Source organism: Pogona vitticeps, chromosome 2 (assembly GCF_051106095.1).
Source record: "Pogona vitticeps strain Pit_001003342236 chromosome 2, PviZW2.1, whole genome shotgun sequence".
NCBI lineage: Eukaryota > Metazoa > Chordata > Lepidosauria > Squamata > Agamidae > Pogona > Pogona vitticeps.
The window spans coordinates 104,568,485-104,591,994 of NC_135784.1; the positions used below are offsets into that span (position 1 = coordinate 104,568,485).

Here is a 23,510-nt window from a genome sequence, read left to right on the forward strand (position 1 = left end):
CAATCTCTGGAGAAGAAAGTACCTGAAGCAGCAGTAGAGAACAGTGAAGTAGAGAAAGTCTGACTCCCGTAACATCATGCTGCTTTTCATATCAGAAGCATACCACTTGCCCCTGCTTTATAGGCAAACAGGGCAAACATATAATAAGCACATGACTTTACAAGTCTTATTTTTAGGGATCCTTGGATTCTAAGGCAGTAGTGATCAAAGAACTTTAAATCCAGCATAGTCAGAGCTCTGACCGCTTCTGGTCAAAAATAGTCTGATTGTCTTGACATTTTAATTGGTCTTTGATTTTACCTATATCTCATGTGTATCCATGATTCTGAATTGTGCAACACTCTGATACAGTAAAATGCTGTGAAAATGTCAACTACAGTATTTCAATTTGTTACAGGCTCATTCCTGAATCTCCTCGATGGTTGATCTCACAAGGAAGATTCAAAGAAGCTGAAACAATTATTCGGAAGGCTGCTGAAAGAAATGGCATCCAAGCCCCAGCAGTATTGTTTGATCCCACAGAGGTAAATTCCACTGATTGTGTGTTGGTGTTTTTGTTTGGGTTAAATAATAGTTTGAAAGTCACATTTAAGAGTAATTAACATGTCGAAGGATAATGCTCTGTTTCCCAAAGTATTACCCTACCATGGTTCAGTTATGGATGGCTTTAGCATGTCATGGCACGTATTCTTCTTTAAAATGACTTTCTCTGTATTAAGCAGATCCCAATCTGGACTATTAGTAAGTATTATATACTTAGAACTTGCAGCTAATGTAAAGTAGACATTGGCTCATGTATATCATTGTTGATGTGAGAGTTAATTATTAACATAAAAACCAAGAACTATTAATTTAACAAGAGACTGGCATCTCTCAGAGACTGATTCTTCTATTCCTGGTGACATCTTTGGGAGCATTGATTAAGCAAAATTATTTAAGTGGCTTAGAGAATGTTACCTCAAGTGCAAAAGTCCAGTAAAATTCTGTCCACTGTACAGTATATGGATACAATAGATCATCCTCTGCCTCTTGAAGCCCAGTCTACTGTCAGCAGAATATAGGAGCAACCAGGATGCCAATTCCTAAACAATGATTTAGGTATACCCAAGATATCCAGTGATTTAAAAATAGTAAAATGTGTCTTCCAAAATCCCCATATGACTTTCAATGGCTACCAACTTTATCCTGTACAACTTTAGAACTTTATCTATGATTTGTGGAGTCTTTTAATTTCCTTGACTCTGCATTCTCAGTTGTCCTTCCCAACTGTACAGGACAACCACAGCTGAGTGTAGGCCTTTCTAATGTTATTATAAAAGGATGGCATTATCCTGGGAGAAATAACACTTCTCCCTATTTGAGTTGACAAGTAGTTAACCATTCTGGCCCTGTTGTGGTAATAGATATGTGTGTGCATTTGTTCTACTGCTTTGTTATGGTATTGAGTAAAATATGTGACAGTCTGGCTGAAATCCTGCTGCATAGGATTTACTCCATGTAATGTGGAGTTATAGCTAGACAGCCATTGACATTACCTGGCAACAAATTGGATTCCAGACACTATTTCATCCCCTAACACTGTAGAACCTATAGTCCTTTAACAATAGAAAAGACGAAGAGTGATTTTTTTCAGCCTAGATTTCATGGTTCAGTGTTCATCAGAGAGCTGGGGTTAGTTCCTTTGTGTACAGCTGGCCTTGGCTCTTTAACTCGTACCATCAGCCTCATCCCTAGCATTTATAAAGCTCCTAGAACATATTCTATTCCTCAATTTGAGAAGATTTAAATGTACAATAGATTAACTTCCTTTTATAAGTTGTTATGTTCAAGAGCTACAGTCCTTGAAGGCCCACTGTAACCAGTTTGGTGTACAGTCTGCTGGTGAAACCTGCTATGGCAACACTGGCTGGGAGTGATACACACTTTTAGAAGGTTCCTCTGTCTTTCAGATAAATGTAGGCACTTGGCCTTGTCAAGCAAGGACCATCCAACTTCAGGTGCCTGTGTCAGGACATATTTTAGATCTGCTTTAATTACGTATTTAAATACATTTCTATCTCACCTTTCTTCTCCTATGAAGTTCCAGGAAGTTTCCCAATCCAACCCAACCGAAGGAGAAAATTATTACTGGGATTAGGAGTGTATTGCAACTTGTTGGCATGAACAGATCATTAGCAGAACAAGGAGGACTTATATTGTCTGTAGGTGTTGAGGGCCAGATTGTAATGTTCTTCCCTTGTAGACTGATGAAGGCAGATGGCTTTCTAAGGTCTCTGGGGAATTTTCTTATGCATTTAATTGGCACTTCTGCCAAGACTTTAATATTCCCTTAGAATGAGGGGATGACATGGACTAACAGTATGATCCATTTACAAAAGTCCTTGACTGACTTGCAGAGCCACATTGGCTCCTTGGTATTCTAATAGTGAGGTTGGTGAATTGAAAGATTGATTATTATAATGGAAGCAGTGGAAGACTCATAATAACAAGTACTAGTAATCACATATAAGAATCAATCTTCACGCCTACTCTGAGGGGGGCGATAGCACAAAGAACCAGTAATTAGTGCTGTAGGTCCAGGTAAACATGGTCAAAGCAGAAACATAATGGTGGTGGAGCACTCTGGTTATTTGGAGAGTTTCGTGGGGCCAATCAATAGCTGTTCCATCAGATTGATCAAAACAGTTTCCCATGTTTTAACTTGATTATTGATATTCAGACCTTTGAGTATGTTTGTGTGCTTCTAATGTTTCCCCCCTCCTCTTCCATGTTCCTTCCTAAGATAGAGGATTTGAAGGCCAAATCAACGCAGGGCATTATTCTGGACTTGTTCCGAAACAGAAACATTGCAGTAATAACAGTTGCGTCTCTTCTCTTATGGTAAGTAAATGTGAGATCTTAAAGCATGTTGTGAAGAAAAGAATATCTGTATTCTCAACAGCTCAGAAAACTCACAACAACCAAAAGAATATCTGTTTGAGGCCCAGTAACAGCAGCATACACCACAGTGTAATCCCTTCTTCTAGGATACATATATTACTACATTCTAATAGGATTTCTTTCTGGTCCACATATGAACTGAGTTGCTTGAATTCCTCCACAGTATGTAATACCATGTTGTAAATTATAATATATATTGTCAACTCATCGATGTCAATAGGAACATTTATGTGATTACTTTCTGATATTGATGGTGAGTGGTGGGACTATATCCTCTCATATTCAAAAACATCCCAGCAACAAAAGTTCCTCTAGGTGTTTGCCAGCTTTCCTTCCTTGACATCTTAACAGATTTAAACAGAGGGCTAAATTCAGTTGCCACTCCCCATTATAACAAATCCATTAAACTGATGAGATTTACCTAAGTGTCCACTTAGCAAGTGCCATTCATTTAGTGGGTCTGTTCTACTTGGGACTAACAATTGGATTTGACCCAATTCACAGAACTGGACTGCAAAAAAAATAAATAGCAGTGACAAAAAATAGCTACCCCCTCCCAAAAGGAACAGCCCACTAAAAATTCTTCCACCCTGAGGTTCAGATATGAATAGCTTTGAGCAGGGGGAGGGGGCTGGACCACCTAAACTAGAAACTTCCATCATCTCATATTTACCTCCCCTCTCCTCAAGCCATATTCTCATCAGAAGGCAATCTCAGTCCATTAACTGAGGAGTGGGTTCTTAGTAACATCCTCAGAGATATTATATACTTGAAGATATTGTCTATCCACCTCCTCCTTCAGCTTCCTCGGCTACCTTGGCTTCAAGGGGGCATGCTTGTTCCACAAAGACCAGGAGCTCTAAGCACACATCCACAACCCCTGTCCAGCTAGCCGATAGCCATGCAAGTGATACTCCTACTACATTCTATTACACCCCTGTAGGTTTTCTAAATAAACTGTTTTGATAACTGGGAGCTGATATAAACAAAGGCTACCCCTTATGTGGGGTCATGTCAAGCACTGGACCTGCACTGAAAAGACAGTGAATTTGGGTAAACAAAAGATTGAGACGACTTTGCAACTAGTAAGCACCATTTTTTTGAGGTAAAGTCTCCACGGTTAAACAGCAGATATGCAGAAAAATACAAGAAACTGATGGTGGCTTCTCAGATCATAAAAGTTTCTAAAAGATCACATATAATTTGATTGATTGATTGATTGATTGATTGATTTATTTATTTATTTATTTATTTATTTATTTATTTATTTATTTATTTATTTATTTATTTGATTTATACCCCGCCCATCTGGCCTATAAGACCACTCTAATGTAAGTGAGAAATGAGAAGCTTCTTATGTGTGTGAAGTTGCAGAATTGAAGCCTAGCATTGGAGCTGGCTAGATCGCTGAATGAAGTGGAGGGTCAGGAGTTTATGCCTGAAGAGCTAGCCTGTTTAGCTTTGGGCAAGCTACACAGTTCCAGAGTGCCCCCAGAAAAAGGGGACTGATAAATCACTTCTGATTGCTTTGCCTAGGAAACCCTAGCAGAGGGCACCAAAAGTGAGATGGTACACCATTCTTATTTATGCATATATTGGGTATCTGTATAGTAATATTATAGAATAGGGGACTGCTATAAACATTTAATATTAAAAGCATTGTTAATGTACTGTACTATCTTCTTCAACTATGATAAATGTAGTCTTTTAGTGTGCTACTGAATAACAGGAGGATAGCTCTGAGTTATAAACAAGCAGAAAAAAAGATGACTCCAAATGGTGCTGAGATAAATACAAATATTAGTTAAAACTACTCAGTACCTGTTGTCCATCACAGTAAATCTTGTCAGTATTGTCACTGAGAACACTAACAAGTGGTACTTATCTACATAATAGCCTAATTAGTAGCTTCTTGCTGACATCTGGCTGAATTGGAAATCTGAGTGTATCAGCAAGGTAATCACTAAGTACTTGAAGAAAAGTTGCTATTATATTTTATCAGATGAGTGCACTTTAGTAGAAGATTGTGCACATGCAGTAGTAGGATACAAAATAAGTAACCTAAGTTTGTTATATCTGTATATGTATTACAGATTTGTTTAAATAATACTGTGCATGCCAAGGCCTTTTATATTTGCTTCTCTTTCTCTTTTTTTCTCTCTTTCAGGATGTTTACATCTATTGGTTACTTTGGCCTGTCACTTAATACCCCAAATCTGCATGGGAATATCTACATCAATTGTTTCCTGTCAGCAGTAATTGAAGTTCCAGCCTATGTGATTGCTTGGCTTCTCCTCCGGATCTTGCCCCGATGTTACTCAATATCTAGCACCCTCTGCCTGGGAGGAGGAGTTGTTCTTTTTATTCAGCTGGTACCTCCAAGTATGAGCATACACAAGTACTATGCATATATTGACATTTGACAATGTTGAACAAGGGATTTACTGAAAAATCAGATATTGGAAAATAGAAAATTTTAACGGAACATGTGAGTGGGCAAGCCAGTTCCAGGGGCCGGACTCAACGTTAGGTGCACCTAAGATGGGGATATTCATAATTAGATTAGAGATGGGGATATTCATAATTAATTAATTTAATTAATTTTTACTAGTCAGAAGACTTGCAGTAGTGATGGGCTGGAAACCGGACCCAAGTCCACTGCCATTGGCTATTGGAACAGTTAAATTTGGTGCTGTGTAGCTCCTACACTTGTCTTATGCCAATGTTTCTTAAGTTGTTCATATCTTCCAAAAGTACATTAACTTGCTTTAATATATATATATTTTTTAAAGTATGGAAAATGTGCAAATGTGGTTACTAAAGAGCATAGAGATCTTAATACTCCTTTTTCCTGTTTCTGCAGACCTTCATATTCTGTCTGTCACCTTAGTGATGCTGGGAAAATTTGGGATCACATCAGCCTTCTCCATGCTCTATGTCTATACTGCAGAGCTCTACCCAACCATAGTGAGAAATATGGCAGTGGGTGCCACCTCCATGTCGTCTCGGGTGGGCAGCGTCATTGCTCCTTACTTTGTTTACCTTGGTAAGAAATATCCTGTTATTGCTTTTACAACAAATAGTCGTCAAAAGAAAATGCTTCATGGTTTGAATATTCTTCTGAACATGTGCAGAATCTCCTGGCAGACGTTCCTCTGATTTCTTGGTTTCCCAACATTCTTGTGCTTATTGCATGTGGTTGAGTCAGTCCTCCCTTCAAAACATGCATTTCAAACTTGCAGCATGAAATATTGCTTTACGTGTGTACAAATGTACCTACTAAGTACAATTAAAAAATAATATTCAGCTCAGACCCCATGCAGGATTATGGCTACTGTTAGTGACTTGAAGTAGTATTACTAGAATATTTAGTAGCATAGTAGAATAGTATTCAATGTGGATGCAGTAGTCCTACAAATCATTTGTTAATTGTGAAGCTCATGAACCAGTTCATATGTTTTCTCACCCCTGAAACAGTGAGTATATTTTCAATAAGGCTCTCTCATGGGATCATTGTGAAAGATGAAATAGATAAAACCATGCACACTTTTGTATCAAAAAATGACCAGTGAAAAGTTTAATACTCTCCACGAAATTATACATTTTATTTAGCTTGCCAGTCCTTGACTGAGGGGCTTCTGAAGACAGGAGAGTTAAGTTTTTTTATATTAAAATTTCTTCAGAATAAGAAGTACAGGTAAAGGATATTGCCAAGAATATCATTCCTACACCAAGTGGTATAAGTCCTTACACACATGGCTATAATAGGCCTCCTAATGTGTGGTCTCCTGAAATTTAAAAAGCCTCAAGGGTGAGGCATGATGCTTGGAGAGAGATTACACCCCTTGCTTTCTGGCCATTAAGTTTTAAGGTCAGTCAGCTTCACCTAAAGTGACCATAATGGGATCATATTAAATAGTCATCTGATGATCTTAATTATTACTTCCTGATTTAAACAAAGACCACATATTTCGGTGAGGTTCTGTTCAATCCACGTACCAACTCCAAGTCCTTAGATTAGAATCTAGAAGTCATAACAGTTTTTACTTTCATTTCCCCAAAATGGTTAGCTCAAGCCAGCACAATAACGAAAAACATATTCTCTCGTTTCCTCTGTACTGGGCTTTCTAGCATCTTAAACTTGTCGGCATTGGAAAAATCACTGCCAGTTGGTGACTTTCCTCCTGTCTGTGTCAGTGATTAAGGTTCCAACTGAGTCTTTAGACAAAGCAGCAACTGAAGTAGGTAAGATTGGATCCAGAAGGCATTTAATTGAAATAATATCAGCTGTACGTCTGATGGCCATTTTTAGAGTGTATATTTTAATTGCATTTCAATTATTTTGCCTCTTTTTTTGTATTTTAAATGTTGTAAGCTGCCCAGAGACCTTCGGGTAGTGTAGGCGGCATCTAAGTTAAATAAATAAGATTGATAAATATTGTTCCAATAAAAATGGTAAACAAAGGCTGCTTGATCTTGAAGTTGCTGGAGAGAAAGGATGAGATTAAAATAGAATGTTTTAATTATACTCAGTCTTCATGTAACTGTGTAGTAAAAGCTTGTCACTTTCTGTTTTTTCACCAGGTGCCTATGATAAATTTCTACCATATATCCTTATGGGCAGCCTAACTGTATTTGTAGGGATTCTCACCCTTTTCCTTCCAGAAAGTTATGGCAACCCTCTGCCAGAGACACTTGAAGAGATGCTACACATTAAAGGGTAAGCAGGATTCACTGAAATACAGATGTCCTTTGATACACCATCAGCTAATGAACTTCAGACCAAGGAACAAAAAGATAAATTGACACAGAATTTTTCAAGTACTAGCAGCACAGGAGCTGTACAAAGCCGTAAGGGAAAGCATATTTCTTTAAAGTCCATACATACTGAACGTTTGCATTTGCACAGTGGAGAGGAGGTTTGCATACTTTGTGGGGGGAAACGTAGATGTTTTTATATGCTTAACTCTTCTAGAATAAATGAAAAGCTGTTTAAAGCCTCATTTCTTCTCTATTCTGGACTAATATTCTAGTACTTTGCTTTAAGAAATAAATGTAAATGTTTTCTAAATGTAAACTATCTTGGCTTCAAACTTACATGTGTTTCCTTATTCTGCTGCTCATGTGTGTACAGGTAGGTTGTCATAAGCTGAGGCGTTGGAGGGAAACAGAGGATGCGGTAGCTCTTACCTTACACTCTCTGTATTGTATGAACATACTTCCAGTCTAGAATACCTTACTTCCTTGTAGCTAGAATTGGACAGATTATTTGTACAGGGAATAGCTAGCATTTCTAGTGTGCATGCATTGTTTGCTGGAAAAAGAGAATGTAAATTCTTCTTTGTGCTATTATCCAGGCCTTGCAGGGCATGTGAGCAGAGCTGATCTACTCACTTTAAACTCCAGTAGAACTGATCTTTTTACTCTGGTCATAATCTTCAGTCATTTCATTTTACCTGTTGAAACTGCCTTGGAATATAACCTACAAGTAGTACCACTAATTCTATTCTTCTGTATCTGGTAGGCATTTTTAAAGTCCTCTGGTAGTATCAGTGTTGTTCACAGGGAGATCTTCTGTTCTGTTTTTAATCAGATGCTTTTTTTAAAAAGTACTCCTGAATGAACTATGGATTTTTCTTTCCTGGCACAAACCTTCCCATTTATTTTAAAATCCTCTCTCCCCCTCCCCCATATATAACTATGAGGAATGTGGGGGTAAAGTTGCCTTCGTAACCTTTGCCTATTACATGGTTCAGTCTGCTAAATTAAAGTGATAAAGCAAACTTCCGTATGTGGAAAAAGATCGTTATCATGAAATTTCAAATTATTTGATCAGCTGTTAAAATACTAGTTTCTAAATCAAATTAAATAATTTGGTGTGTGACCAGGATTGGCAAATTTTCTTGTTCTCTATGATTTTCCAAATCTCCCCATGCCAAGGATCGCCACTAGCATTTCCCCCTTAATTTCCAAGAAATCCCACAAGATTTAGCATGGGAGGAAAAAACTGGCACAGATCGATGTTGCTGTGATTGGCTTCTTTACAAGAGTGAAAGACTACGAGGTTCATATCTCTACTCAGGGGATTTTGTTACAAGCCTAATGGTATTTTAAATATCTCATCCATTTTTATTTTGTGCTCAGAAAAAAAGTGGACTTATTTTTTATTTTTTTGTAAGCTCCGTGGTAATATTTTTATCTTTTGTCTTTGGAATGCTCTGAGCATTGAGTTATCAATGATGTCCAAGCAATCCTAGAGCTCAATACGCTCATGTTTGTTGTTTAGTCGTGTCCAGACACTTCATGACCCCATGGACCAGAGCATGACAGGCCACTGCCTCCCGGAGTTGGGTCAAATTCATGTTGGTTGCTTCGATGACACTGTCCAGCCATCTCGTCCTCTGTCGTCCCCTTCTCCTCCTGCCTTCGCACTTTCCCAACATCAGGGTTTTTTCCAGGGAGTCTTCTCTTCCCATGAGATGGCCAGAGTACTGGAGTCTCAGCTTCAGGATCTGTCCTTCCAGTGAGCACTCAGGATTGATTTCCGTTAGAATGGATAGGTTTGTTCTCTTTGCAGTCCAGGGGACTCTCAAGAGTCTCCTCCAGCACCACAATTCAAAAGCATCCATTCTTCGGCGGTCAGCCTTCTTTATGGTCCAGCTCTCACTTTGTTGGCAAGGTGATGTCTCTGCTTTTTAAAATGCTGTCTTGGTTTGTCATCGCTTTCCTCCCAAGAAACATGGCTGGTGTCACCATCTGCAGTGATCATAGAGGCCAAGAAGGTAAAGTCTGTCACTGCCTCCATATCTTCCCTTTCTATTTGCTAGGAGGTGATTGGGCCAGTGACCATGATCTTAGTTTTATTGATGTTGAGCTTCAGACCATTTTTGTGCTCTCTTCTTTCACCCTCATTAAGAGGTTCTTTAATTCCTCCTCACTTTCTGCCATCAGAGTGCTATCATCTGCATATCTGAGGTTGTTGATATTTCAATCTTAATTCCAGTTTGGGATTCATCCAGTCCTGCCTTTTGCATGATGTATTCTGCATATAAGTTAAATAAGCAGGGAGACAATATAGAGCCTTGTCGTACTCCTTTACCAATTTTGAACCAATCAATTGTTCCACTTCCTGTTCTAACTGTTGCTTCCTGTCCCACATATAGATTTCTCAGGAGGTAGATAAGGTGGTCAGGCACTCCCATTTCTTTAAGAATTTGCCATAGTTTGCCTTGATCCACACAGTCAAAGTGTTTTGCATAGTCAATGAATCAGAAGTAGATGTTTTTCTGGAACTCTCTAGCTTTCTCCATAATTCGGCGCATGTTAGCAATTTGGTCTCTAGTTCCTCTGCCCTTTTGGAATCCAGCTTGTACTTCTGGGAATTCTTGGTCCACATACTGCTGAGGCCTACCTTGTATGATTTTGAGCATAATCTTGCTAGCATGTGAGATGAGTGCAATTGTACGGTAGTTGGAGCAATCTTTGGCATAGTTGGTAGCAAAATTACAACTGCCTTGCCTGTTTATCCGGCCTGGCAGGTGGGTGGGCGTATTTGTGTGCATGCTTGGCCCTCGAAAATCTTGAACATATATGTTGTTTTCACTCTGAAAAGTGTGCAGACCCTTGATCTAGGCCAAATTACCTCAGCCATGATGAACATGTTTTTTAATCTGTATAGTCCCAAATAAAAAGAGTCCACTTCAAGAGCACCAATTCAGTATTTCAAATTGTTATATCAGGATGTACAACTTTTTAAATAGAAGGGTGTCCATACAGAGATGTGGCAGAAAATTCAAGATCGGTCAAACCAAATGAAGATGGGAGCTCAAGCCCTAATCTGTGGGCATCCCAGCCTTAATAGTGAGCAAACTTAATCAAATTGTGGCCTTCTTGCTTAGCACTTTGCTGATCAGATCACCTGCTGCTCTTCTGCGCTAGATACATTCTGTGGAGGGTCTTAGGTAGGAGATACCCCAGTCCTTTTTCCACATAATCCCCAGTCAGTCCCAGAGGTTTACTAGAAGGGATAAATACTTCAGACTGGCCATCACCCAGACCAGAAGCCAGGCGATGGAATCCTATAATTGACAACAATTCTCACATTCCAACCCTCCATCTTATGCCTTTGCCATACTAAATACCCAGAAGGAGCACAGCAGAAGATGGACTGCTCATTTACACAAACCAAGCCAAATTATTCCAGAATGTTGCTTTGGCAGTAGTACAACTAAGCCAGAGAAGTTGTTGGTCAGATAAAGAAGAATTTTCCCATTGGAAAGAGCCAGAAAAGGAAACAGGTGTGCAATGTCTTCCCTCCTTTTTGCTTTTTCAGCCTGTGCCGATTTTACCATCCCACTTCTGACAGCCAGTCTTCAGGGGCAATACTATCCTTCCCCACATTACCCAGATGTACAATTAAAGCCATAGGGGGGGAATTAAAAAGAGTAATGCTGTCATGGCTTTCAGATGGGTGTCAGCCTTACTTTTCAATACAAGTTGGCATTACCTGACAGAAAACTGCTGAGCGAGGGCTGGGCTCCAGTAGATGATAATTATAACTCACTATCAAATGCCTGTGGTTGAAATTGGTTGTCTAGAAGCTTGTACTTGTGATAGAGTTTAGGGTGGGGACAAGCATGTTTCTGGATAAGGGCATGAAGTTAAGCTCTCTCCTGCAAAATTTCAGTCCTAAAATGACACTGCTTTTGGTGGATGAGCCTATTCTTGCTTTGTTGTTGTTATGTGCCATCAAATTAGAACTGATCTACAATGACTTTAATAGGAATTCAGGGTAAATGAGATAACTTAAAAAATGGTTTTACCAGTTCCGCATGCCCAGTGAGTTTCTATGCTGGAGTAGGGATTTGAACCCAGGCCTCTTGAATCCTAGTCCATCATTCTGTCCTCTTCACCACACTGGGTATCCTCGTGGTCACTCAAAAGTAAATCCTTTTCTGTTCAATAGGATTTAGTTCCTAGTAAGTAGTATGTTTAGGATTGCCTTGATTAAATTAGAAGTGTTCCTTGTTTACATACTTCAGGCTATATAGGATGATATTTGGCAACAACAGAATTACAGGAAAGTTCCATGAAAAATGTAAAAACTAGTAATTTATCATTCTTCTTTATGGCCTCTGTAAATCACACCCTGGGTAATTCTCGCATCCGCAGAGCCTCATTGGAAGATTCTAGAGCTTCTGCAGTAGCAATAAACACATTAGAATATGCCCCTCCCCACCCGTATAAGTACCTTGGTGCCAAGCATCCCCTTTCAGTTTCTTTCAATCGCTACATTGAGAGCCTCATAATTCTGCTTCTGTGAGTAAAAGGGAAAGAGAGCTTATTCTTGATTCCTTCCTGTTATCAATCTTTTTTCTTTTAAACTATTAGATCAAACTCTTTATCATTAGAGATTTTTCCTTTCCCCTCGCTCGGCCTCCAGCCGCAGCAGCACCCCCCCCCCAATGATCGGTTTTTCTCCTCAATTATTTTCTCCTATTTATGGCCCCTTTGGGCCCATTTAAGCACTGTGTTGTCTGTGATAATAAGATCCCACTTTCCGATGGACACACTAAGTGCCTTTTCTGTTTGGGAGGAGAACATCAAACTTCCTCCTGTACCCATTGCAAAAATGTTAAGCGCGGAGTTCTTCGATCTTGCCTCTTGAGGCTAAAACTCCAACTTTGGGAACCATCCTTACAAGCAGTTCAAACGGCCCAACCTCCCTGTAGGGCCACTTCCCAAATTAAGCTGTTACTGAATCATTGAAACAACGTCCATCGGCTACACCAGCTCATTCCGATTCTCCATCTGTATCATCGAAGACCTCGAAGGCACACAATTCGAATCCCTCGATACTGAAGTCCTTGATTTTGAAAACAACTTATAAACTACTGAAGCTGTTCCAGCTCCGGAGCCTGTTCCTCCTAAACAAGCTAAACAGTCTAAGCCTACAGACATCCCACCACAACCACAACTCTCTGAATCAATTTCGGTCAGATCTCCCTCAGATGATGACAGACCTCCGTCCCATCAGCACTGTTCTTAGTCTCCAGAATGGGATGATAGAGTTGACCAGTTAACATCCTCTCCTCCCAGTCCACAACCTTCCATTCCTTCCAGCAATCCTTCGGTTATTTGGCTACCACATCCACTTCTTCAAACTTCCTCTGACAACACATTTCGTTACTCCTCCGTCACAACCCCTGCAAGAAGAAATAACAAATTTACTTCTCAAAGATGCCATACAACCGTCTATCAAAACAACACTGGGTTTTTCTCTCGCCATTTCACCGTCTCCAAGAAAGACGGGGGATTTTGCCCTATTCTAGATTTAAGATTATTAAACAACTACATTATTACCACAAAATTCTGCATGGTTACTCTAGAATCAGTTCTTCCCTTACTTCGAAAAAATGACTGGTTCGCCGTCATAGACCTAAGAGATGCTTACTTTCATATTGCAGTACATCCTGCACACAGAAAATTCCTTCATTTCCAACTTGGATCACAAGCATATCAATTCAAAAGACTCCCATTCGGCCTTGCAACAGCTCCAAGAGTATTCACGAAGTGCATGGCGCTGGTAGCCACCTACCTCAGACTTCAAAACGTTCTCGTCTTTCCATATATCGACGACTGGCTCCTTGTAGCATACTTTTGTCGCAAAGCTTGACGAGACACCCGTTTCACCATCGCCCTTCTTCGCAATCTCGGTTTAACTATCAACGAACAGAAATCAAAATTAAAACCTACAAGGAGTATACACTACATAGGCACACTCATAGACTCCATACAAGCTTACGTGTTCCTCCCTGCAGAAAAGAGACAAAATCTCTTCACCTTACTTTGCAGCTTCACTCCACATGCCTTGATACCTGCCTTAACGGTGCAATGAGTTCTAGGCACCATGGCCTCTATGACGTCAGTTGTACAGCATATGTGTCTCAAAATGAGATCTCTCCGATCCTGGTTTCTGGCCCTATTTGATCCACTAACAGACTCTCCTCACACTCTCCTAAGAGTCACTCCAGAACTGGCCTCTCAACTTCAGTGGTGGCATTCCCATACCAACCTTTCTCTTGGGCGACCATTCCAACAACTTCACCCGCGAATACAAGTCACTACTGATGCCAGTCGCACCGGCTGGGGGGCTCATTGCAAATCCCTCACAGTCCACGCCAAATGGTTTTACAGAGAAAAACTGCTTCACATAAATGAGTTGGAGCTACTAGCCGTCATAAAGGCCTCCAAGGATTTCAGAAACCTTCTTGTAGGAAAAATGGTACAGCTTGCTACCGACAACACCACGGCGATGTACTACATCTGAAAACAAGGCGGCACCCACTCCCTAGGTCTCCTCTACCTAGCAGTTGACCTCTGGGAGTGGTGTCTGCAACGTCACATCCGTCTCACAGCCTTACACATCGCTGGTCAAGACAACGACCTAGCAGACTTGCTCAGCTGTACAGATGCCCAAGCTCACAAGTGGGAACTAGGTCAATCAGTATTCCGCCAACTATGCTGGAAATGGGGCACACCGACTCTCTATTTCTTTGCCTCCTGAGCGAATTGGAAATGCCAACTGTATTGCTCCTGAGCAGAAATAGGAAAACATTCACAGGGAGACATATTTGTCGGCCATTGGCCCAAGACTCTTACCTACCTTTTCCCACCATTCCCTCTCCTCCACAAAGTTGCCATCCATCTACAACAAGACAAAACCAATGCCATCGTTATAGCCCCTTGGTGGCCGAGACAGACTTGGTTCACAGTTGTCTGCAGTCTCTCATCAGACATCCACCATCTCCCCCGCCTGCCACACCTTCTCACACAGAACAACTCCCAAGTCCTACACCCGGACTTACCTGTTCTACACCTGGCAGCATGGAGGATTCTCCCTCATTAATGAACATTCTTCATCATGTCAAAAAACCATCCACAAGGAGAGCCTGCTTGTACAAATAGAAGAAATTTCAGTCCTTTACCAAATCTTCCTCATCATCCTCCATCAATCTATCACTTTCCACTGTTCTCTGCTTCCTCCTACATCTCAAATCCAAGGGCCTCTCCATCTCATCTTTCAGAGTCTACCTTTCCTCAGTAATATATCAACTTCCAAATTCTCCAGCAGCAAACTTCTTCAAACATCCAACAATGAAACGTTTTCTGAAAGGTCTCTCTCATATTTACCCTGATACTCAACCTCCCTCTCCACTATGGTCACTAACTCTTGTTTTGAAACAGCTTACCAAAGCTCCTTTTGAGCCATTAGCTACAACTGACTGAAGGCTCCTCACCTTTAAAACAGCTTTTCTCATAGCCATCACCTCAGCTCGACGAGCTAGTGAATTGGCAGCTTTACGCTTTGACTACCCTTATCTACAGTTTTTTCCCAATAAGGTGAAGTTATTCATTGACATTTCCTTCCTCCCCAAAATTGTTTGCTTACTATTAAGCGGCGGTTGACACAACTGAAAGGGGGGACGCTTCGCGCCATGGTAGTTATACAGGTGGGGAGGGGCATATTCTAATGTGTTTATTGCTACTGTAGTAGCTCTAGAAACTTCCAATGAGGCTCCGTGCCGGCGTGAATCAAAGAGGTCCACTCGAACTACAATTACAGGTGGGTAAGCTGTCATTACTCTTTCTGATTTACACGATTTCCTGTTCATTTACAGATTCAAGAACAGAAAAAAGACCTACAAAATAGGAAGTACAAAGCAGCATGAATCAAACAGCAGGCATCCGAGAACATCATGTTGATCATGATCATATTGATCATTACATGAAATGGACAATCAGAATTTGTTAAAACATAACTGAAGATAAATGAGAAGTCATAAACACTATTAAGGAGGTTTGATGATTCTGTAATTCACAATACTACTGTGTCAAAATGTGGTTTGTCCCTAAGTTGCTGCCAGTATATGTAAGGCTTCTCAGCATTTTGTTTCTGTGCCTTGGTTTGGAGGTTTGTTTGGTGACATCTTCAACACTTCTGCTCCCTGAAATGTAGGTAGAATGTGTTTTGGGGGGGTGGGGACAGGCCATCAACAAGTGTCAAGAGGAGTAAAATACTGTTGGCACAGAAATTTAAGAACTGGTGACCTACCAACGTCTTTTGAGCCTCAAATCACTTTTAAAAAGCTCTAAGACAAAACAGAATGAGCCTCTATTTGCTGTTGTTTAGGTTTGTTTCTTTTAAAGAAGTAATTGCTGTTCAAGCGAGTGAGGCTTTTATTAAAGGAATAAACTTTAAAGAAGTTTGGCCCTGATAAAATACAAGTATAATGTTTTTTTAAAAAAATTAAACATATATTCTTTGGAATATTTCTTCCATCCATCATGCCAGTTGATAGTTTTTCAAGCAAGACAGCATTATTTGGTAGTACTGCTTCTTTAGGAAGTTTGATAGACTGTAAAGGGGAGAACAATTACTGTAAACAACAGAATATAAAGAGAAAACAATCCACAAATTAAAACTTTCACCTTCTTTCTCCTTCCTTAAATTCTTTGTACCTGTGGGACATACTATACCAAAGATATTCACTGGGTCCAAAGCCACAGCTTTAAAGAAGTAACTTCTTAGGGTCAAGACTAGAGATGGGGATGAATTAAAAATGATTATTCGTTTTGATCCGTTATTCGTCAAGGTTAATGGATCAACAAATATGAAAATATGAATATTAATTGATGAATCAATCCATCAATTTGTCTGCACTTTAAATGGCTATAACACTGGCCCCCGACAACCTAGAGATACTGAATTTGCAGGGAAGCTTCCTCGGAGTCCTTTCTACATCTCCTGAAAGTTTGGTGAACATTGGATCATGGACCCCCAAGTAATATAGTCACAAAGAGGACTCCCCCAAGGAAAGCTCCCCCCAGGTACTTAGAGAATCCAGAATCACAATGGAGCTTCCTATGCCTTTCCGCAACATGCCTGCCAAGTTTGGTGAAGATTGGATATTGGAACTCCGAGTTATTCACCCACAAATTGGGTCCCCCCAGGAGAGTTTACCACACGGCAGAGAAGCCCATGGCATTGAGGGAATTATATTTTGGGGCAATGGGATGACACCCGGACAGGCTTTGGATGGGGCTGAGACAGGCCCTCTTTGGCACGGGGGACGTCCGGACAGGACACAGACAGGCTTTGGGTGGGGCAGAGCCTGGTCTAGGAGACTCACCTGTCCACCAACATCTAATTAGACTTGCTGACAACCTTCAGAGAAACAAAGATGCTTGTCTAGAACTAGAAAGCTGGGAATTGCAACTTGGCTGCTGGCACAAAGCCCCCCCCCCCCCAGTATAATGTAATTAGGAAGGTTCACCTTGATGAACAACAGTCTCTCCACAGTAACGTGGGATCCAAACATGAGCAGCATGGTCGGAGTATGTCTCCAAGATAGGAAGACACACGTGCACTCTGGACTCTGGTGGGGGTGGTGGAAAGGAGGTCTGTGGCCATATTGGACAATTCCGGCCATATGAATAGTTTCCTAGCCCAGTCATAGAGGGGATCTGATTTGTGGAGCTGAGGGGGCTGAGCCAGATATTCCCGCATCATTGTCTCTGCCGAATCCTCAGCCTTTCCTCTGAGGCAAGTGCCAAGGTCACCACAGAGCTCCAGTAATGTTGGTGGTGAATGGAGCCTTCACCAGATGAAGTCCTTCCCTGTGGTTTGGGCAAACCACCCTGCCCCTCGTGGCCTGACATTCCCATCGCCCCACGCAAGCATTGTGTCCCCAACGCCTTGTGGACCTCAGTGGAGAGTTCCGTTCTCCACTCTGCATGCTGCCAGCCCCCCTTGATTCGAGGATCACACAGGCAGGCCACATGGTAAGCTCTGTCACTAGACAGGATGGAGTCGCTTCCGCATGCCTGCCTGCAACCTCTTCACCAAAGCCCTGGTCCGTGGAAGGAGGGAGGATCCTGGTGCCACACAGCAGTCTCCAGGGACTGATTGAGGGCATGAATCATGGATGACCTGCCCCAGGCTTGCCATATAACCACACAAGATGGCTTCCAGGAAGGGCTTGAGCATCTCCACTATCTGGGAGAGGGCCAGCCAATCTGTGGCACTGATGCCCACCTTTCTCCCCCTGGGCAGAATGGGCATGGAGGACATCATGATGTCCTCCAAAACGGCCTTCTGCTCCATCAGGCAGGACACCATGGTGTAGGTGGAGTTCCACCTGGTGGGCAGGTCTAGTCAGAACAACATGGGTCTCCTCACCCAACTCCTGCCTCTCACGCAACTGGCGGGCAGCTTTCAGGCTGCGGGGGAAGTGGCCCACCAGTTGGCGGCATTGCTCCAGGAGTGCCCACGTCTCCCGGGTGCCTATGTCCCACTCGGGCTTGATGTGGCTGCCGAGGCTGAGGGCATCATATGCATGGTGCACAAATAATGCCTTGTGATTTATGATGTGTCGCCAACATGCTCTGCCTAGCATCTGTGATTATGTGGCCATGGGTCACCTCCCCCTCCGGTGCCCACTGCTGCAGCGCAGACTGGAACTCATTACCGATGTTCCTCCCCGTTGCTTCAGCTTCCATGTGCCATGCCTGCAGCAGAACGGACCTGTAGCCTGGGGGCAGGGCAAGGGCCTCCCCCTGCAGCCCTGTCACTAATGCCCTGCCACTACTCAAGTCCTCTTGAGCACGGCTGTGAGCGAGAGTTAGCCGTGCTGACCTCTGCTTCACAGGTCCACTGTGAAGTGCACCTTGTGCCCCTGTAGCCGTGAAAAATGGTCATGGACCACCTCCCTCACAAAGTCATAGAGTGAGGGCAGCACTCTAGAACTGAGTGTTCTCTGTGAGGGGAGGTTGCACCAGGGGGCAAAAAAATATATGCAGCAACCGGCAGAAGGCTTGGGATTCCACCATGGACAGTGGAAGGCTGAGCAGGTTGATCATCTCGGCGATAAGGAAAGTGGCTGCCTGCTGGGCCTTGCCCTTTGACCGCCAGCTAAGGGTCATGGCGGACCCTACGGGTGCCACTTCATGGAGTGTGGCCTGTCTCATGCTCCCAGCCCCAGAAACCCCTGTGGCTGCCCTTTTGAAAGGGGGCGCCTCCTCCTGCCTCCCTTCTGACTCCCCTGGAGCTGCACCTCTAGAAGCTTTGATTCCATGCCTGCCTGCAAGGCCACCGGAGGAGGGACAGTGGCACTGGTTATCGTAGACGTGGTTGTGCATGTGGTGGTCGTGATGACAGTGCTGCTACCTAGCCTGCGTAGCTTCACAGCCTTCTTCCCATTGGATTGGACCTGAAGAAATCCCTTCCATTTTCTACTGCCTGCCTAACAAACGAACTAAACAAATAAAGCAATGGAGACTGAGGAAGGAAACTAATAGAGGGTCAGAGAGTGTGTGTAAACTTAATTTTTAGAATGATGGTGGTGTAATTCTTTTACTAAAATATGACCTGCCTGCCTAAACAAAGCCCCCCCCTCAGTATAATGTAATTAGGAAGGTTCACCCCCCCCAACCCACTGTGGCAGAGAAGCCCAAAAAGCCCAAAAAGAAAAGCGCTGCCAGCTAAGTCTTGGACACACACACACACACACACACACACAAACACACACAAATAAGTTTTAGAAGAAAAAGGAATGATGGATCCAGCCAGCCACCAAATTCCCTGAGAGACACAAGCCTTTCTAAAATGAACTTTTGAAAATTGAATAATCCTCCCACCTAGACATGCACACACAACCAATTTGGGGAAAGAAAAAAATGATTCTCCTAAAATAAACTTTTGAAAACTGAATATAAAGGAAAAGAAATTCCACAGTCACACGACAGTTGCCCCCCCAACCCCAGGATGATACAAACACACACACATAAGCCTCCAGGGGGGAAAAAGGTTTAATTGATTTGATTTGAAATAAAATTAAGCTCTTCCAAAGAAGTAGCCTCAGCTACCTGAAATCCCTCCCCAAATTCCTAGTAAAGTTGATGATGATTGATGAATGATGATGAAAAAGAAAAATATAAGTCTTTGCTGCCGCAAAAGTGAAACCGCAAGAGCACCAACAAGCCAGTGAGCAGCAACTGTTCTCACTCCAGAGAGCACGAACAGAAATCAGGAACGACCAGACAGGGGAAGCCTATATAAGCATCCGTAAAAGAGTAGATACACCTTTCAGCAGCACTACTGGCTGCCAGACATGCCAATCCAGGATCTTTGTCCTGATTGGCCAGAACTTCAAATTGGCGCCAGAAAGCTTAGAGAGGCCCCCAAAAGGGGTAACTAATATAGACGAATATGAACGGATCGACGAATAAAACTGAAGAAATATTTGTCAAGCCATATTCATCCTGAATTAAAATTTTACAAAGAAGGATCAATGAATATATGACGAATCGCCTACATTCGTCAGAAAAACTGATCCGTTTTTATATTTGTCCCCATCTCTAGTCAGGACTAATGCAAAACAGACTATGATATACTTTCATCACCATGCCTGAAGAAATATTTATGTACTTGCAATGTTTTTTTTTATTTCATAGATAGTAAGTTTGTTTTTTTAGGCTAAAGCATTACAACTATTAATAAGGGGGAACATGTACTGTCTAAAACACAATTTGTACATATTTCCTTATGAGATTTTGAACACATTTCTTTGCAGAGAGTTAACAATGCCCCTGAGAGAGTAATTTTGTAGTCAAATATTTGGAGTGGCATTGACATCAGTGTCAAATGAAACTGATGCTATGCATATAGCAATTTAATGCCCACTTGGGGGGTACATTCTTTCCTTTGCAATAACAAATCCCCTTGTTTTATGCCCCAAAGTGGGGGGGGGGGAGAGAGACTTACTTCCCAATAACAACTATGTATGATAAGGAGGACTGATGGGTGTCTTGAAAGCAACAGCACTAGCCACATGGGGAGATGTGCCATGATTGCATCCTGATGCTGCTGTTCTGTCACTGCTGGCCTCGTATAAATCAGACCTACAAAATGCAGCCCAGGTGGAATGATCAAGGAATGGGAGCCTACATCTTTCCTTTTCAGCTCTTAAAGCTGAATATTATCAACATACTAGAAGCATATAGAGCATACTGGCCATGTTTCAATATAGGTAATCCCTTTGTTTCATAACCTCGGCTCTTAGCTGTGGATTGTATGAAGGTTTCAATCGTGATGAGAAATCTTGGGAAAATATTGGCCGATGACATTTTTTTTTCCGTTTTTCCATGAAAATCTGAATAGCCTAAGGGTGTAACATGATTCTCACATGTCTCGTGCTTGTAAGGTTGCCAGTTTCTGGGTCAGAAACTCTCTAGCTATTGCTAGAGCATTTGGGAACAGTGTGTCCTTCTTCTATGTTATGCCAGAATAGCTTATACTGTGTTAAGGAAGGCTCTCAAGGGTGTTTTTTTTGTTTTTTTGCCACAGAATAGGTTGATAGAATCCTCCATCTACACAGTGGTATCTTTCTGATTGGGAGCCTTTAAGTAACTGCCACTTCTTTGTAAAGAGGTGTTGATCCTCATTGCTTTCTCAGTAAACGTTTCATATTTGCACCATATCAGCTTGTTTACAGGATCTGTTCCAATTTGGCACTGTATAACAACAATGCATTTTTGTACCTGTTCCTGTTTTAAAGTGTTGTAAATGCCACTGTTTTCTAAAATGTACACTTTATATACAGTATTGTGGTATTTTTACGGAATACAGTACTTTGTTTTATCACAATTACTTTTTTATTTTATTTTATTTTATTGGATTTATACCCCGCCCATCTAAACCAAAGGTCTACTTAGACCACCTAGGCTTCTCAGTTTTTAACTAGGCATTTTCCAGTTGATTACTTTAGGCTGTACTGGGATCTACTTCAACAGCTACATAGTCAGCTGAAGTCCACCATGTTATTTCTGTATTTGTGTAACACATTCTACAAGAACTGAAAGGTTATAGATTTTTTTACTAAAATCTTTGCAATATTGATTGTAGAAAGAACTGCTTGATTTGGGGAGGAATATATGCAGGTAAAATGTGCATCCTGTACTAATACATTTGTCAACTTTTCTCAGGTATTTGCCAGATAGTACTAGTTCAGAGACTGAAAGTCATGGGGGAAAGGATCCAAATGAGTAGACAATATTATAATTTCCCCCCTTGTCTGTTGTAAATCTTCCAAATGTTCTTAGCTGCAGCCTTGAAATACTATTGGGAGAAGATATATGGTGTCCAACTAGCAGCTCAGCAGACCAGAAAGATGTCAGGCATATAGCTGCCTGCAATAAATGACTAAATTTGAATCGGCAACTCACAAGCTATGCAGGACTGTTTGTGTACAAGCTTTTAAAAGTGCCTATTGGTCAAGTTTTGTGAGTAGGAAAGTTTGAAGGAATAAGAGTTGTTGGAAGTCACCTTTTACTGAAACTCATGTCACTGTTATTTCCATTTCATATTTGAATAATTTATAATATTTATTTAGATCCGCAAATGGCTTGTTTTAGCTTATGACAGTTATCACCATTAAGCTGTTGACATTTTGCTTTTCCTCGCTTACAGTAAAGGAGAAACACATTTAAAAGTTTCCTGTGTTGTGAAATAGTGGTTCCGTGAACTTAATAGTATAAGACAGCTCTTTTGGAAGATACTGATGCAATTCCTGCTGGTTCATAGGAGGATGAAAAATTGGTGCTAGCCGTGTGAAACCACTACCTAATACAAGAGCTGAATACTTGGAGGAGCAGTGGAAATATCTCAGCCTGAAATAGAAGAACTGGTATTAATTTCTCACTGAATAATCTAAATAAATCAGTGGTCTCCATTGGTCCAAATTATGGCACTGTTTTACCATGTTATCAAACGTTTGCATTCTTTCATATTTTACTCAAAAATAAAGCTACATTGATTACATGAGAATTGATACATGTTTTGTCAGGTGCATCTTGAAACCAACTTGGATCCTTTGTTACCAGGATGCACCAGTCTCTGAGCTATGCCCAGTTTCACTAATCTGTAAATAGTTTGCATCACTTGTGCATGATAGATTCTGTTGTGATGAAAAAATTGTGTGTAGTTTCTCAAAACAGTGTTAGAGTACAGCCTGGTTTAATTTTGTTTCTGGATATTGTAATTTTTCCTATTTATAAAACATTCTATATTTTGTATTTTGTTTTTAAATTGTTTTTTCTTGTAATTTTATTTTTACTTAATTTGTTTTTTATTTCTGTTTTTTTTTTTTTTTTTTTTTTTTTGTATTTTTGTTTTCAGTCCCTTTTGCATGGAAATCAGGCTTCTTCAATGCAAGTGATTAAAACTTTTTAAAACCCACACATTTAAAGCTATGGTCTTTATTCACACTGTTTGTGATTTTCTAGACTACAATATTTCCCAAGTTTAGAATATTTCTAAAAATATTTCTCAATGTAGATGTCACTGTATGTATTCCCATAAGACAGTGTCTTTTTTCCCCTGAAACACAAGGCAATTCAGTCCATTCCTTCAGTAGTTTTTCTCTGTTAACCGTCTATTTCAGCAATGTGCAAGACTTCTCATTCCTTGAATTTTGCCAAGGATTTTGCCAATATTGTGTTTTAATTTATGT

At 41.1% G+C, this 23,510-nt stretch overlaps 1 protein-coding gene and 1 long non-coding RNA gene across 2 annotated transcripts in view; one reads left to right on the forward strand and one right to left on the reverse strand.

Annotated features, from left to right (window-relative positions):
- LOC110086691 (solute carrier family 22 member 4) overlaps positions 1 to 23,378 on the forward strand; it is a 60,803-nt gene extending 37,425 nt beyond the window's left edge. Inside the window, exons 5-10 of the mRNA XM_072990191.2 lie at positions 398 to 524; positions 2,783 to 2,880; positions 5,108 to 5,322; positions 5,804 to 5,986; positions 7,525 to 7,660; positions 15,621 to 23,378. Of these exons, the coding sequence (XP_072846292.2) occupies positions 398 to 524; positions 2,783 to 2,880; positions 5,108 to 5,322; positions 5,804 to 5,986; positions 7,525 to 7,660; positions 15,621 to 15,705 (844 nt within the window). The 3' untranslated portion in view covers positions 15,706 to 23,378. The remainder of the gene's footprint in view (positions 1 to 397; positions 525 to 2,782; positions 2,881 to 5,107; positions 5,323 to 5,803; positions 5,987 to 7,524; positions 7,661 to 15,620) is intronic.
- On the reverse strand, positions 5,786 to 15,631 carry LOC140704496 (uncharacterized). Its single transcript, XR_013541889.1, has 2 exons — positions 13,538 to 15,631; positions 5,786 to 13,145 (listed from the first exon to the last, which is right to left on the reverse strand). It is a non-coding gene; the product is annotated as an uncharacterized LOC140704496 (long non-coding RNA).
- Positions 23,379 to 23,510: the final 132 nt, after the last annotated feature.